The sequence below is a fragment of the Urocampus carinirostris genome, chromosome 11, assembly GCF_059441175.1.
Source record: "Urocampus carinirostris isolate Australia breed hairy pipefish chromosome 11, RoL_Ucar_1.0, whole genome shotgun sequence".
Lineage (NCBI taxonomy): Eukaryota > Metazoa > Chordata > Actinopteri > Syngnathiformes > Syngnathidae > Urocampus > Urocampus carinirostris.
Genome location: NC_142359.1, coordinates 3,477,379 through 3,493,936, shown reverse-complemented (window position 1 = coordinate 3,493,936; position 16,558 = coordinate 3,477,379). Strand labels below are relative to the sequence as shown.

General features: G+C 41.9%; 1 protein-coding gene across 1 annotated transcript; it reads right to left on the bottom strand.

The window, feature by feature from the left end:
- Nucleotides 1-330: 330 nt before the first annotated feature.
- gpr185b (G protein-coupled receptor 185 b) lies at nucleotides 331-7,303 on the bottom strand. The gene is made up of 2 exons (XM_088348355.1): nucleotides 7,208-7,303; nucleotides 331-6,271 (listed from the first exon to the last, which is right to left on the bottom strand). The coding sequence occupies exon 2, from the start codon at nucleotides 6,267-6,269 to the stop codon at nucleotides 5,223-5,225; it is 1,047 nt and encodes a 348-aa protein (XP_088204481.1). The 5' UTR covers nucleotides 6,270-6,271; nucleotides 7,208-7,303; the 3' UTR covers nucleotides 331-5,222.
- Between the last annotated feature and the right edge of the window lie 9,255 nt (nucleotides 7,304-16,558).

Here is a 16,558-nt window from a genome sequence, read left to right as displayed (position 1 = left end):
TCTGTGATAAGCGGTGCAGATAATGGATGGAATGGAGTGTCTATTTTTAAATTCAACTCAATTCCAAGTGTTTATTGTCATATGCACAGTAAAGTTGTGAGCGAAAAAGAAAATAGAAACTAAGGAATGGTTGGCATTTCTTGAATCCCAAGACTTTAACCTTCCGAATGATGGAACGATGCATTTGAGTGACATCGTACGGACACTGTTTCCGTACATGTCTGAGACACTTATTTGCTTCTTTGCAAGCTTTCGGAATGTTAAGGAGGTAATACGTTTGACTGAACTATCTGACTGTTTTGTTGACGTTCCCATTGTAGCGCCTTATAATCCGGTGCGCCTTATCTATGGAAGATATAGGACCAAAAACTATTTTTTCGGGGTGCGCCCTATAACCTGGTGCGCCCTATAGTGCGGAAAATACGGTACTTTCAATTACTTTTGGATTACTCCAATACCAAATATGCTAATAAGAGACAAATAAATTAAATATGAATAAAATGATGACTCACAATACGTGGTAAGATTTCTCTCCTGGCTTTGATCTCTTTGATCAAAACGAACATAAAATGCGACAGAAACAAAATGAAAATAAATCCAAACAGCTTGCCAACATCATTTTTGCCGTTCCATGTGTTCCGTTACGCCCCAAGCCTGCACAAAATTGAGTCATTTTATTCATATTTAGTTTCCGTTTCACCGGATGCTAACGTTAGCATAGCGCTAAATCTCCTGCCCGCTGCTTTCAATAAACAGCAGCTTGCACACCCCAACGGAGCTTTATCGTCGACGGCGACTTTAATCGGGCATGTACTCCCAAATCCATTCAATTGTGGACTGAGCAATTCGGAAAAACACTGGACTATGTGTAATGTGTAATGTAGGATCAAACATCAAACATTCCGGTTGTATCCAGCAACTCTGTTTGACCCTCACCCCCCTCATCAACCCCCAGGAGGAAAACAAAGCCTACTTACAACAAAGTCAGTTAGTTCTTTGTTCCTTTATCTCTTTGTTTCCTTATCCTCACTGAAAATGTGGAACTGGAGTCGTCCAATTCCGTTGTCACAGCATATCCCATGTTGTAACAATGACAATAAAGGCATATTCTATTCTATTTCTATTCTATTCTTTTGTCTTTTATTAGCATGTTTGGTATTGGAGTAATCCAAAAGTCATCGAAAGTAATCCAGTTAAAGTAACCCTACCCAACCCTGGTTATTTTTAACACGCTAGTTATTATTCATACATAGCGAGAATAATGAATTCTAATGCAAACATACTCGGGAAATGACGTCTTCGGTCAGGTGTGAGTTGGAATTGCTACGGTGATCTCCTGAAAAGTCTGGGTCTAAGGGGATCTTCTTTATCCTCACCGAAGATTTCATTCTTCACTGCGCTTTCACTTGTACAGTTACACTGAACAATATGCCAGAAGCTTCCACACCTTTACAAAAACTGGTTAAAAAGATGCACAAAAGAGATGCCTGTATAGTGGAAAACTAAAGAGTTGGGGAGAAAAATTAAGATGACTTTTCTGGCACTGAACAGAAATCACACTGGATTGGCTAAACATGACCCAATTTTCCAAAGTTTATATAAGACCTGACCAATGTTCCCTCTAATTTTCCACGGGTGTGAGCGTTCACACAAAGTTGGTCAGCAACGCTTGAAACAACAGTGAGCAACGGCAATCCCAAGTGTGGCAACTAAATCATTATCGAACATGTCCAAAACTTGACATCAAGTTACATTTTGCTGAGTTTCCGGCAATGCAAAATTATTTTTCTCTTTTGAATGAATTGACTCATGTACGACTGCAAAGGTTGTACGGCCTACAAACGTCGTTTGTTTTTACAATTCTTTCACAAGATATCCATTTTTTTTTTTCTGATATATTTTGTTGCATAATACTAACATTTTTGCAGGCTTATTTAGTCGGTTGCAGGATATAAAACTGTACTTAATCACATGTTTTGGTGGAACTAAAATGTTGGCAACAAGATTCACTTGATATCATCGGAAATTATTTGAATGCAACACAAACTTTTTTTTCTTTTTCCGTGTTTTTTTCTACTTTTTTTTAAATTTGTTTAAAAAAAATTAATTATTTTTATTTTTTCCGAGCTGTTACTTTTTTCTTTTTTTCTCTTCCTTTTGTTTCTTTTTTTCTCAGCTTTTCACTAATTTTTCATTTTGTAATTTTTTTTTTCCTATTCCCCCTTCCTTTAAGTCTTTTTGTGCATAATTTTACATAGTATTTGGTCTTATAAGGATGAAAGAAGGCAAAACAACCTGAAGAGCCGTTTAAGACCCGAAAGAGCCGGTTCCTTTTAGTGAGCCGAGCCGAAGAAGCCGGTTCTCGAAAAACTCTACTGACTTTACTCAACTATGGTCTACTTGGACCTTGACTTCATAATACCGCATTTAGAACACAGTGTCAGTGGAACCCGAGTATTTTTACCTTCATGCACTGTAACTTTGACTTAATTCGCTTCTTATTTAGCAATTTCGAGCCTTAATTTTTGTGAGCTGGCTAGATTTTCTTGTGCGCTGAGAATGTGCGGGCAGTGCGCGATTGCGCAGCTTAGAGGGAACATTGGACCTGACCAAATTAAGCCTAAAATCAAGAAGATGTCAAATGCTGGGTGGGTCTTCAATGTAAGCACTAGAAACCTGGTTTTGCTATTGAATCTGATCATCAAAGGAGCATCGTTTTTCTCTTCTATATGAGTGTTGTTAACTTAAAGTGCCAGTGACGTTTGTAAGGTCTCTCATTATGAAGACCGATTGCAAAAGATTTCTAATCTGAAATAATCTTGGATCTCAAATAATCTTAAATTTAGTGCCGTTGTCCATGGGAAGGGACCATGAACATTTTCAATGTGATCTTAAGATGTTGAGTTTGTCATACTTCCATAATTAACTCACCAGTAAGTGGTAAAATGGACTGAATTTATATGGCCAGCTAAATTTGGCAGCTGTCTCCAGTAAAGATAAGTGGTTATTCAGGCTTATTTACCCAGTAAGGTTTAGTCCGTCACAGTGCCTGCAGCCTGTCACACTTAATAGCATCTCTGCTAAGTAAGTCCCATTTGCTATCTTCTTCTGTACTCTAGTTTTGAAAGTAAATTAAGTGAGTCAACCCTCAAAGTGTGCCCTAATTACTAGAATCAGTGGGATAACAAGTCTCTTGCATTTGTTAGCATCGCCAGTTAGTCAAGTTACATATTTGCTAGGATAGCAAATAGTCTTTTTAGTAAGCTAAGTCTGTTGTATTTGTTACAATCAATGTGTGGCCTAATTACTAGAATTGGTGGGATGACTAGTCTCTTGTATTTGTTAGCATCGTCAGTTAGCCAAGTCACATATTTGCTAAGATAGCAAATAGTCTTCTTAGTAAGCTAAGTCTGTTGTATTTGCTAAAATCAATGTGTGCCCTAATTACTAGAATCGGTGGGATAACAAGTCTCTTGTATTTGTTAGCATCGCCAGTTAGTCAAGTTACATATTTGCTAGGATAGCAAATAGTCTTTTTAGTAAGCTAAGTCTGTTGTATTTGTTACAATCAATGTGTGGCCTAATTACTAGAATTGGTGGGATGACTAGTCTCTTGTATTTGTTAGCATCGTCAGTTAGCCAAGTCACATATTTGCTAAGATAGCAAATAGTCTTCTTAGTAAGCTAAGTCTGTTGTATTTGCTAAAATCAATGTGTGCCCTAATTACTAGAATCGGTGGGATAACAAGTCTCTTGTATTTGTTAGCATCGCCAGTTAGTCAAGTTACATATTTGCTAGGATAGCAAATAGTCTTTTTAGTAAGCTAAGTCTGTTGTTTTTGTTACAATCAATGTGTGGCCTAATTACTAGAATCGGTGGGATAACAAGTCCCTTGTATTTGTTAGCATCGTCAGTTAGCCAAGTCACATATTTTCTAGGAGAGCAAGTAGTATTTTTAGTAAGCTAAGTCTGTTGTATTTGCTAAAATCAATGTGTGCCCTAATTACCGGTACTAGAATCGGTGGGATAACAAGTCTCTAGCATTTGTTAGCATCGCAATTTAGCCAAGTCACATATTTGCTAAGATAGCAAATAGTCTTCTTAGTAAGCTAAGTCTGTTGTATTTGCTAAAATCAATGTGTGCCCTTATTACTAGAATCGGTGGGATAACAAGTCCCTTGTATTTGTTAGCATCGTCAGTTAACCAAGTCACATATTTTCTAGGATAGCAAATAGTCTTCTTAGTAAGTTAAGTCTGTCCTTATGTAGTTTTCGGATCAGGGGATGTTGTTATGCTAGTCTCTGCAGACCCTTGTGGCTTTTTGTGATGAAGGACTATACAAATAAGCATGACTTGACGTGTTACTATTTCCAAATATTCAAGTTTGTCGTAATCACTTGAAGTTGAGTAAGTGAAGTTTGCCATATTTGCTGGCATCTTTAGAAAGTCCCTCAAAAGTGATCGCATCTTTTGAAATGGTAAATGGACGAAACATATCGAATTAACAATCGAATTCCATTCAAATAGGTCTTTCATACTTGCTAGCATGTCCAGTGCGAAATGTGTCATATTTCCAGGCATCTCCACTTAAGAAAATATGTCATAATTGCTAACATGTTAAGTAAACTAAGTTTGTCTCTGGCTTTGAATGGTCTCATTATCATTATGGAACAATGAAAGTGTGCAATTAACCAAAGCCTGGCTGCAAGATTATCGTTCTGGCAACCGTGTGTAAAGTGATAAGTGAAAGTTTTTGTTCCGTCTATCATTCTTTCGTGCCACTTTTAGGCATTCGAGTGAAAAACGGTAAGTCATCTCGGATCAAATTTGTCTGGTTCGTTATCCGATTATTGCAAAGGTTCGACGAGACTTACCCACCCTATGTCTTTTTACACAAATCGTCCTAATAAAAGGCGATACCGGCGAAATAACTTGTGAACATCTCGTTATTTCCTCAAAATTGGCTGTTGACAAAAGGAGGTTTGGAGTCATCCTTGAGACTTTCTGAAGGAGAAGAGCTCCTTGTGCCCGTTCCTGGTCCTCACTGGCTGTGACGCTGTCCTTGGTACTGAAGTCAACATGCTTCACGTCACACTATTGCTCTCTCTCGTGGACTTTTCCTTTGGATTTCACGCTTGTTGCTTTCTACCGTAAAAAGTACAAATGTGCTCAAAAGACGGAACTTAATGGAGCTCTCCGATGCAGCCTCTCCACCGTGTTCTAGACGTCACTGGAAGCCCGCGGTCTGAGAGAGAGGTTGGCCGGTACACAGCCACAGCAGGCCAACCACAGTGACTTCTGGATGTCTGGGTTCCGGAAGGCATAAATGAGCGGGTTGATGACGGAGCAGCAGGTGGCCGGCAGCGCCGTGGCATAGGTGTAGATAGTTGGGTAGCTGGAGTCAGCCACGATTGAGTACATGGCGAAGGGCAGCCAGCACGCCCCGAAGGCACACAAAATGGCCGACAGCGTGGAGACGCCTTTGGTGGTGGAAATGGCCACAAACTGGTGCTGCACGGCGATCTGCTGCGCGTGGCGGAACGCGATCTTGCAGATCTGCAGGTAGAGCTGCATCATGAGGCCGAAGATCAGCAGAAACGCCACGGCCAGCGCCACCGCGTTGCTTTTGGTGACCGGCCGGCAGACGCTGCACGCCGACTCGTCCCGCAGGCAGTTCCAGCCGAGCGCAGGCAGCAGTCCCAGAGTCACGCACGACAACCAGATGAAAAGCACCATCACGTAGGTGAAGGTCATGGTCCGCTCGGTGTGGTAGGTCAACGCGTTGTACAGTGACAAGTAACGGTCCACAGTGATGGCCAGGATGTTGAGGATGGAAGCTGAGAAGGCCGAGACCAGCAGCCCCGCTGACAGGAGCCCTGCCGGCTCCGGCGGTCCATCCGCCAGATAGGTAAAGACGAAGTTCAGGATCAGGCCCAGGCCGGCCAGGAGGTCGGCGGCCGCGAGCGAGCCGATCAGGATGAATGTGGGCGCCCTCAGCGTAGGCGTGTAGAAGAGCACGGCGATGACCAGCGCATTCTCGCAGGAGATGAGTGTTCCCGTCACGCACAGCACCACGTCCCACGGGCTCACCTCCAGGACCGACGGCCCAAACTCGGGACTCATCTGCACCGCCGGCTCCACTGAATAGTTAGACGGCTCCTCCGAGAGTCCCCAAGACCATGTCGATGAAGACGTGGACGAGTCCACCGTGTCCAGCGGGGAGGAGGAGTTGAGGCCACCCATGGCTGCCTCCAACGACAGAGTCATGACTAGTGGAGAAGAAAAACAGAAATGGACAGACGCTATTAAAGCTCACACTGGGATCAGCACGTGGAGGGAAACGGTGAAAAACACAGCCAGGCACAGCCTCTCATGGGGTAACCCTAACCCATCTCATCTCATCAGCTACACCGCTTATCCTCAGTAGGGTCGCGGGGGTGCTGGAGCCCATCCCGGCAATCATCGGGCAGTGGGCAGGGGACACCTTGAACTGGTTGCCAGCCCATCGCAGGGCACACGGGGACAGACAACTCACTCGCTCATTCACACCTAGGGACAATTTGGACCGACCAATTCACCTGATATGCATGTCTTTGGAATGTGGGAGGAAACCCACGCAAGCACGGGGAGAACATACAAACTCCTCACAGGAACCCTAACCCGTTCATTAAAATGAACACACCCATGCATCGAATTATATAAGTCACATACCGAAAAAGGCTTAAATCCGACGGTTGCTCATCCTGAGGAAAAAGTCCCGGGCATTATCGAACAAATTCTATTTTTAGAGCGCTGCTAAAATTGGTGCATGACGTTCTAGGGCAGCGATGCCGGAGCTACGCGCATATGAATTTGATAGATTCCACATCATCATCATCGTCCGGAGGTGCCAATGAAGACTCGGATGACGATGTGATGAAGGGAAGAACAACAGAGAGCAATCCAGCTAATTTTAGCTCATTCAACCCAGAAGTATCTGGAGCTCCATTCACAAAAAAGGGAAGAGGAAAAAAATGGCAACACAGCCCCGCCTGCTTCTCCTCCCACTCCGTGTGATTCTGAGAAGGTCACCACGGCTGACAAAGACCACCCCTTTCCTCCTCACCGACCCCGTGAGCTGCGGGAGCACATCACTGCAGTAAAAATACATGTAAAATAAGCTACCTCCAGCGATGGACTTCATGCAAAGAGCAAGAAGAAATCACCTGTCAATCTGCAGCAGAGCGTGAGCGGGAGCACGATGGAGGGGAACGGGGAAGGGGGGCGAGTCACGCTGAAGTGAGAGGAAACGGGGAAGAAAACGACCTGCCCGCTTTCTTGCTGGCTTGCTCTCCAGGAGAGCGGCGATGTCCTTTCCCTCCTTCTTCTCCTGGTTCTCCACCTGCACCACCTTTTCTTCTTCTAAGGCTGCTCCCTCCTTTTTCTAGCATCACGCGCCCGCACGGGCGTTGGGCTCGCACTTTTCGGCGGCTGCCGTCTTCACGTCGCATGCGGTTCCTCCCTCCCCCACACGCGTGACGTCACCAACGTCTCCTACCGAGCCACCGGCGTCATCTTGAATCACGCTAGGCGGGTGGAGGAAAAGCACGATTTTTATGTTAAGGAGGTTCATGATTTAGAAGGTCCCTGGGAAATTCCCCGTCCGAGAATTGTCCCCGCCATCAAACATTGCATCATCGGGCCTGATGACCTGTCTTAAAGGTTACAGGCACCAAATCTAACTTGGATGCAGGGATATTTTCCAAACCTCATCTCATTATCTCATTAGCTGCACCGCTTATCTACAGTAGAGTCGCGGGGGTGCTGGAGCCCATCCCAGCCATCATCGGGCAGTGGGCAGGGGACACCCTCAACTGGTTGCCAGGGACAGACAATTCGCCTGTTCATTCAAACCTAGGGACAATTTGGACCGGCCAATCCTGGAATGCATGTCTTTCGAATGTGGGAGGAAACCGGAGTGCCTGGAGGAAACCCACGCAAGCACGGGGAGAACATACAAACTCCGCACAGAAGGTCCGGTAGCTGGATTTGAACCCACACAGGAGGTTCCCAAGACCTTAGAACTGTGCCGCACACGCGCTAACCACTGCGCCGCCGTGCTGCCCCCTTTTCCAAACCTCATCTCATTATCTTATTAGCTGCACCGCTTATCTACAGTAGGGTCGCGGGGGTACTGGAGCCCATCCCAGCAATCATCGGGCAGTGGGCATGGGACACCCTGAACTGGTTGCAAGCCAATCGCAGGGCACACAGGGACAGACAACTCGCTCGCTCATTCACACCTAGGGACAATTCAGATTGGCCAATTAACCTGGCATACATGTTTTTGGAAAGTGGGAGGAAACCGGAGTGCCCCGAGGAAACCCACGCAAGCACGGGGTGAACACGCAAACTCCACACCGGAGGTTCGATCTCATTACCTCAGAACTGTGCCGCACACGCGCTAACCACTTCGCCGCCGTGCTACCCCTAGTTCCATTATTTATGTGAAATATTCTTACCCTAGTGCAGTGATTACCACATTCACCTAACAAGCGAAGGGTCCCTGGTTCGAGAGATATATTGGCCTGGAGAGGGATGGGCGCCACCAGGCTGTACTTGCCCGAGACACACCACAGGAAATGGTGCCCCTATGGTTAAGGCGTCCAAACCAAACCACTCTTATCAGGACTGTAAAGTGCTTCATGTTATTCTGATGAGTTGATTAAACCTTTGTACTCGAGATACTTTTGCAAGATGTTGTGTCGTTTTTTAGATAGTTAGATAGATGGATAGATAAAGATATAGTAGCATAGATAGATAGATAGATAGATAGATAGATAGATAGATAGATAGATAGATAGATAGATAGATAGATAGATAGATAGATAGATAGATAGATAGATAGATAGATAGATAGATAGATAGATAGATAGATAGATAGATAGATAGATAATAAAGACATAGATAGATAGATAGTGAGAGAGAGAGAGAGGTAAAGCGAGGGAGATAGATAGATGGATAGATAGATGGATAGATAGATAGATAGATAGATAGATAGATAGATAGATAGATAGATAGATAGATAGATAGATAGATAGATAGATAGATAGATAGATGTCTAGATGTCTAGATAGATAGATAGATAGATAGATAGATAGATAGATAGATAGATAGATAGATAGATAGATAGATAGATAGATAGATAGATAGATAGATAGATAGATAGATAGATAGATAGATAAAGATATAGTAGCATAGATAGATGGATAATAAAGAGATAGATAGATAGATAGATAGATAGATAATAAAGACATAGATAGATAGATAGTGAGAGAGAGAGAGAGGTAAAGCGAGGGAGATAGATAGATGGATAGATAGATAGATAGTGAGAGAGAGAGAGAGGTAAAGCGAGGGAGATAGATAGATAGATAGATAGATAGATAGATAGATAGATAGATAGATAGATGTCTAGATGTCTAGATAGATAGATAGATAGATAGATAGATAGATAGATAAAGATATAGTAGCATAGATAGATAGATAATAAAGAGATAGATAGATAGATAGATAATAAAGACATAGATAGATAGATAGTGAGAGAGAGAGAGAGGTAAAGCGAGGGAGATAGATAGATGGATAGATAGATAGATAGTGAGAGAGAGAGAGAGAGGTAAAGCGAGGGAGATGGATAGATGGATAGATAGATAGATAGTGAGAGAGAGAGAGGTAAAGCGAGGGAGATAGATAGATAGATAGATAGATAGATAGATAGATAGATAGATAGATAGATAGATAGATAGATAGATAGATAGATAGATAGATAGATAGATGGATAAAGATATAGTAGCATAGATAGATAGATAGATAGATAGATAGATAGATAGATAGATAGATAGATAGATAGATAGATAGATAGATAGATAGATAGATAGATAGATAGATAGATAGATAGATAGATAGATAGATAGATAGATAGATAGATAGATGTATAGATAGATAGATAGATGTCTAGATAGATAGATAGATAGATACTTTATTTATCCCCGTAGAGAAATTCCCACTTGAAGCAGTATCCTTGTGTTGAAAAATAAAATGATAAAATAAAAGATATAGAATAGAAAAATACCCAATATAACGTTTGCTATAGAGTATTTAAATACTGCTACGGAAAATACACACCGTATTAAGAATAGGGTAATATGCAAATGTGGGGATGGGGTTTATTATGGACTTTTACTCCCCTGGGTGGAGTTAAAGAGCCTCATGGCATGAGGAAGAAATTATTTCCTCAGTCTGTCTGTGGACCAAGTTTCAATACGGAACATTGCTGAGACGTCAAGGTTGTCTGATGAGATAAGGGTGGAAGACCATTGCTGGTAAAGTACTGATATGAAAGGATGCAGCATGTAAATACTTCACTTAAATATGTGGATAAACATAAGCGCGTTTATAACAACTAAATGAGTAATATTATTATTAAAATAATGCTGTGATGATTAAATAATAAACTTAATATATATGGAAAACTCGACAACATACTCAGTGGCCCATTTTAATAATCTAACACCTTCAAAATACTTATTTTTTTTAAATAAATGATCAAGTTTTATCCTGTTGTAATTGGATCTATTAATCCTAGGATTCCTAATGCAGAAGTTTCCATTTGGTTGGAAATCATTTGAATGCAACACAAACTTTTTTCCGTGTTTTTTTTCTAGTTTTTTTTGAATTCCTTTAAAAAAAATCTCATTGTGTTTATTTTTACCAAGCTGTTACTTTTTTCTTTTTGTTCTCTATTTACTTTTTTCCTACATTTCTTTCTTTCCTTTTTTTCTGGCTTTTTTCTAAATTTTTCCTTCTTTTTTTCTCTTCCTTTCGTTTCTTTTTTCCTCAGGTTTTCACTACTTATTCATGTTGGTATTTTTTTCTTTTTTGTTCAATTCCCCCCTTCCTTTAAGTCATTTTGTGCATAATTTTACATAATATTTGGTCATGTTGGGATGAAAGAAGCAAAAACAACCCGAAGAGCCGTTTAAGACCCGAAAGAGCCGGTTCTTTTTAGTGAGAAGAGCCAAAGTAGCCGGTTCTCGACAAACTCTACTAACTTTACTCAACTTCGTTCTACTTCGACTCGACTTCCAAATACCGCATTTAGGACACAGCATCAAGGGAACCCGTGTATTTTTACCCTCAACACTTTGACTTAAGTCGCTTCTTAATTATTAATTTTGAGCCCTGATTTTTGTGAGCTGGCTAGATTTTCTTGCGAGCTGAGAATGTGCTTAGAGGGAACACTGCTTAGAAGCCCAAGTCACTTCGCCGGAATCCAGTAACCAAACACTCCATTATAAGACTGCTGCTTGCTTCATTTTCTATCTTACTCACAGTATTTTCCATATCACATGACGAGAAAGCCAGTCGTTGCCATGGAGGCTCCTGAGGTCCTCAATGGAAGTTGGTGTTGAAGATGCAGATGCTATGATTTGTGTCCATTTGTCCAGTCTTTCCTGCAGTTTTTCTTATTTTCTAGAATCTCAAAGAGGATTTTTTTGTGTTTATACCTCTTCTAAACACGACATACGTTGTATAAGCTAAGGCTCTCACCTGTTGGCTCCATCAATCTCCTGTTGTCATGGTAACCCGTATCCTGACCAGCCCGGCCCACAGCAGCGTCTTTGTTTCCCCGTTGTTGTTATTGACTCGTCCTCTCGGATTCCAAGTTCTGGATTCCAAGTGCTGAAGTGTTGATTGTCTTACTAGGAACCGGGACTCTTCCCTTCCCTCCATTTTCTCACGCACTTGTGGCTAAAATAGTCTGAAGGGGGCGACATGTCTTCCTCATTAGGGCAATCAACTTGTCCTTCTGACCAAAAAGGAGAAGTTGTGACTCCATTCTGTCATGATTGACCCGATTCAGAGAACCTGCGTCTGCTTCATTGGCGCCAACAGCCCGGACAGCTGATTGGTTGATGCACTCTTGTTAAACCCCCGGCTTCCAAGAGGAAGCCGTCAGATCGTTATGCCAACTGTTGCTTCCTGCTCAGTAAGCCCTTACATCCTACTGTTCCTGAGCCTTCACACAAAGTCGGTGAGCAACGCTTGAAACAACAGTGAGCAACGGCAATCCCAAGTGTGGCAACTAAATCATTATCAAACATGTCCAAAACTTGACATCAAGTTACATTTTGCTGAGTTTCCGGCAATGCAAAAAAAACATTTTCTCTTTTGAATGAATGGACTCATGTACGATTGCAAAGGTTGTACAAACGTCATTTGTTTTTAGAACAATTTTTTCACAAGATTCCCATTTCTTTTTTTTCCTGGTATCTTTTGTTGCATAATACTAACATTTTTGGGGTGTTATTTAGTCGGTTGCACGATACACAACTGTATTTAGTCAATTTTTTTTGTGGAAGTACAATGTTGGCAACAAAATTGACTTAGTATAATTGGAAATTGAACGCAACACAAACATTTTCTTCTTTTTCCCTGTTGTTTTTCTTCTTTTTTTTTTATTTCTTTAAAAAAGATCTCATTGTGTTTATTTTTTCCTAACTGTTACTTTTTTTGTTCTCTATTTACTTTTTTTTACTTTATTTCTTTTTTTCTGGCTTTTTCTGAATTTTTCCTTCTTTTTTTTCAGTTTGTTTCTTTTTTTTCTCAGCTTTTCACTACTTTTTCATTTTGCTATTTTTTCTTTTTTGTTCTATTACCTTTTCCTTTAAGTCATTTTGACGTAATTTTACATAATATTTGGTCATATAGGGATGAAAGAAGCAAAAACAACCCGAAGAGCCGTTTAGGACCCGAAGGAGCCGATTCCTTTTAGTGAGCCGAGCCGAAGAAGCCGGTTCTCGAAAAACTCTACTGACTTTACTCAACTTCGTTTTACTTCGACCTTGACTTCAGAATACTGCATCTAGAACACAACGTCAGGGGAACCCGTGTATTTTGACCTTCATGCCCTGTAACTTTGACTTAATTCCCTTCTTAATTAGCAATTTCGAACCCTGATTTTTGTGAGCTGGCTGTTATTTCAGATTAGATGATGATGTCTTTGCCGTCCCTCTGTTCTGTCCAGCTCTGCACCAAAAGAAGAAACCTCCGGAATACTCTCGGAAAATCATCACCTCCTCGCTGCTTGCGTCATCTTTCTGTTGTCAAGGGCAACCATAGGATGGAGTACAATGCAGTCATACTGTCACCTGAGCACAATGTTGGGAGTAACTGGAACGCAGTTACTTTTTCCGGTAACGAGTACTGTAATGCGTTATTAATTTACATTTTGATATTCAAGTCAGGTTAAATGACATTTATTCGTGACGCCTTTAATCACAAGATGTCTCAAAGGACTTCATAGGTTACAGTCAAGGAACAGAACAGGATCAGGACCCAAACGCGTGACGTTTCTCACACAAGCCTTCTATTTTACGGGAAATGGGGAGTCATGCACTTTAGACAACGGTCTGGCGTGGAAAGACAGGAAGTCAGAGACCTAAGAGATCGATTCCAATCGTCCGAGTGGATATCGGACAGATGGGGTCGATGGGGACGGGACGGACAGGATTGATAATAAAACAGGATATCGAAAATAAACAAGACAAACTAGACCGAAGGAAAACTGGAGAGAATAATAAACCGGACAAAAACAGACGGGAACGAAACTGGACACCGATATTAAACAGGACAAAAATAGACGGGAACGAAACTGGAAACCGATATTGAACAGGACAAAAATAAACGGGAACAATACCGGACAGGAAATGCCAACAGGAAACAGGACCGAGTTTAAAACCCACGTCTTGCGGGGCCAAGGTTCATTGACGGACTGACAAACGAAGAGTGAGAGCACTGAGCTTAAAAAGACGGAAAGACAATCTGTCAATGATCCGCAGCTGGCGCCGCACGGGCGGGGCCAATTGGGCGCCATGGCAACCGTGACAGGTTACAATGACACCAACGTCGTCTAGCCTTTGACAGTTCCTCTTTCGCTCACAAAGTAACACGTGACCCTCAAACCGCCAGAAAAAATATAGAACTAAAATACAGAGTTTGAACGAGTTGCGTAATTTCTCCCCACTGATATTCGGATATTCTCCCTACTTTAAGTACTCATATCCAAGCCTTAATAACAACAAAAGAATATAGTACAGAAATCCGGGGTTCAGTTTATATGCGCATATTTGGTTGCGTGTCACCAGTAGCGAATGGTAAGGCAGCGTTTTGGGAGGGGGCGTGGCTTATACAGGAACAATGACATCAGCGAGGCAAACATGAGCACGGAATTGATTGTAAAAGAATACTTATTTCTGTTTTTTTAATTCGTAAAATGATTGATGTAACACACCATGCCTGGAGCAAAAGAAATGGAGAAGAAGATCTTCGAATGGATTGAGGACAAAAGATGGATGGAGTGTCTCTGTCAGGACCAAAACGGAAACAGGACCCAATTGCGTGACGTTTACCACAAGTTTTATTGAAAGCTCTCGGATTTGGACAGTGATCCGAACACAGAAGTGGATCTTCCGCAGCGAGCGATGGCAGCGTCAGGGATGGAAAAACTGGTCGGTAGCCGGGACTGGGAGAGCAGAGCGTGGTCGGGGTCGGAAACGAGTCGTAAGCCAGGACGTGAGAGTAGACGTAGTCGGGGACAAATAGAGGTCGTAAGCCAGGACGGGAGAGCAGACGTGGTCAGGATCAAAACAGGTCGTAGCCGCAGACAGACGGGAGCAAAAACAGGACAGGTGGGAGTCAGGGTCGAAAAACGCTTGCCTAATATACACTGAGGTTCCCAGACGGACTGACAACAGGGGACTGACCGGACTGAGTTCAAATAGTCTGTATTTTTTCTCTCTTTCTCTTTCTTAATGGCTCTTTTTTTCCTTGTATTTGTTCTCTCTTTCTCTTGTTTCTTTCTCTGTCTCTATTTTCTTTTTTCTCTTCTCTCTTTTTCTCTTTCTTTCTTTTTCATCTCTTTGATTGGCAAGTCGGGCCCCCATGAGAGTGGTTTTTACCATGTGGCCCTTGAGCTAAAATAACTTTGACGCCTCTGCTTTAATCGGTATTATCATAATCCAGCACACCAGACAACAAACAACAGTCATTGAGACTGCTTCCAATCATCCACACCAAATTTCCATTAAGTGCCCTGTATAAAATAACCGCACAGACAGCTCCCTTCGTCGGGTCATCATCAATATCATTATCTCCCTGTGTTAGCTGAAACTTCTACGTTGGGGTTCTTTTTTGTGTCAGGTTCTGACAGTTTTGTTTTCTTATTGACCATTTGTTTGTTACTTTATTCCTGACGGACATCATGCTTTTTTTTAGCACCCTAGTATCTGCTCAAGCTTCCCCAATTTGGGTCCACCTGAAATTGTTGAAAGGTATATTACCAATAATAATGGAACATTATTAAAGAAAAATATATACAATTTAAAATATATATTATTCTACTTAATTATAATAGGGTATAATGTTTCACTCTACAATCAACTTTTGACTATTTTAATATTTAACAATTTTAAAGTCAAAAAAGGGGGACCGGCTCCTGATTGGCGGGGAGCCGGCTCCCGTCATTCAGTGTCGGCTCATTCAGCAGTTCCGTTCGCAAACGGCACATCACGACGCTTTTATACATAGCCGCTAGAGGGCGTCTGTACTTGTTGAGGGCATGCAGATCAAATTGAATCGGAAGTCCCACTGAGATAACTGTGTTTGGCCCTAGTGATGGGATTTCCGGCTGTTTTGGGAGAATAGGCTCTTTTGGCTCAGTCAACTCAAAAGATTCGGCTCCTCCCAAACGGCTCCTCAGGTTGTTTTTGTTGCTTTTATCCATATATCACCAATTTTCGTGTAAGCGGTGCATTAAATTACTCTTAAAAAGGCAAAAAAATAAAGCGAAAGAGAGAAACAAATTGAAAAAGAAACAGAAGTAAAATGTAAAAGTGGAAAAGGAGAAAAAAGGAATAATGAGTAAAAAGCGAGGGGTGGGGGGGAGAAAAATAATTTAAAAAATGAAAAACGAGAGGGAAAAAAAAGAGAGTATCTGTTATTTTACTAACCAATAAAAGTGTTTATTTTTTATGCTTAAAGCAACTTTAGAGTCAAGCAACTCAGAATCTCTGATATCATTGACTTTTCAATGCAGCACAAATAAACATTCATCCATGAAAAGCACAGTAACATGAATTACAATTATTTCGGATTTATAAAAAAAATATGAAATGTAAATCCATTTTAACCTTTGTAATATCAGTATTGTTCTAAGCGGCCGGTCTACGTCGAGCGGGGTGACACTTTACATCGACGATAACGGCAACCAGATGATTAAGATGCTGCATCTGAGACATAACAGGAGGTTTCACGTGGGGGAGCAGACCCCTACCCCAAAACCGGCCTGGGAGGAATGGGCGCAGCCAGGGTGTGATTTCCCAATAACCCCGGCGGTTAAGTCAAGTCAACAACACATGAGGGGAAAATTCATATTGACCAATCACAGGAGAAAAAACCTTTCGAAGGGGACCGGCTCCTTCTTGGTAGGGAGCCGGATTCCTGTCGTTCACTTCTAAGAG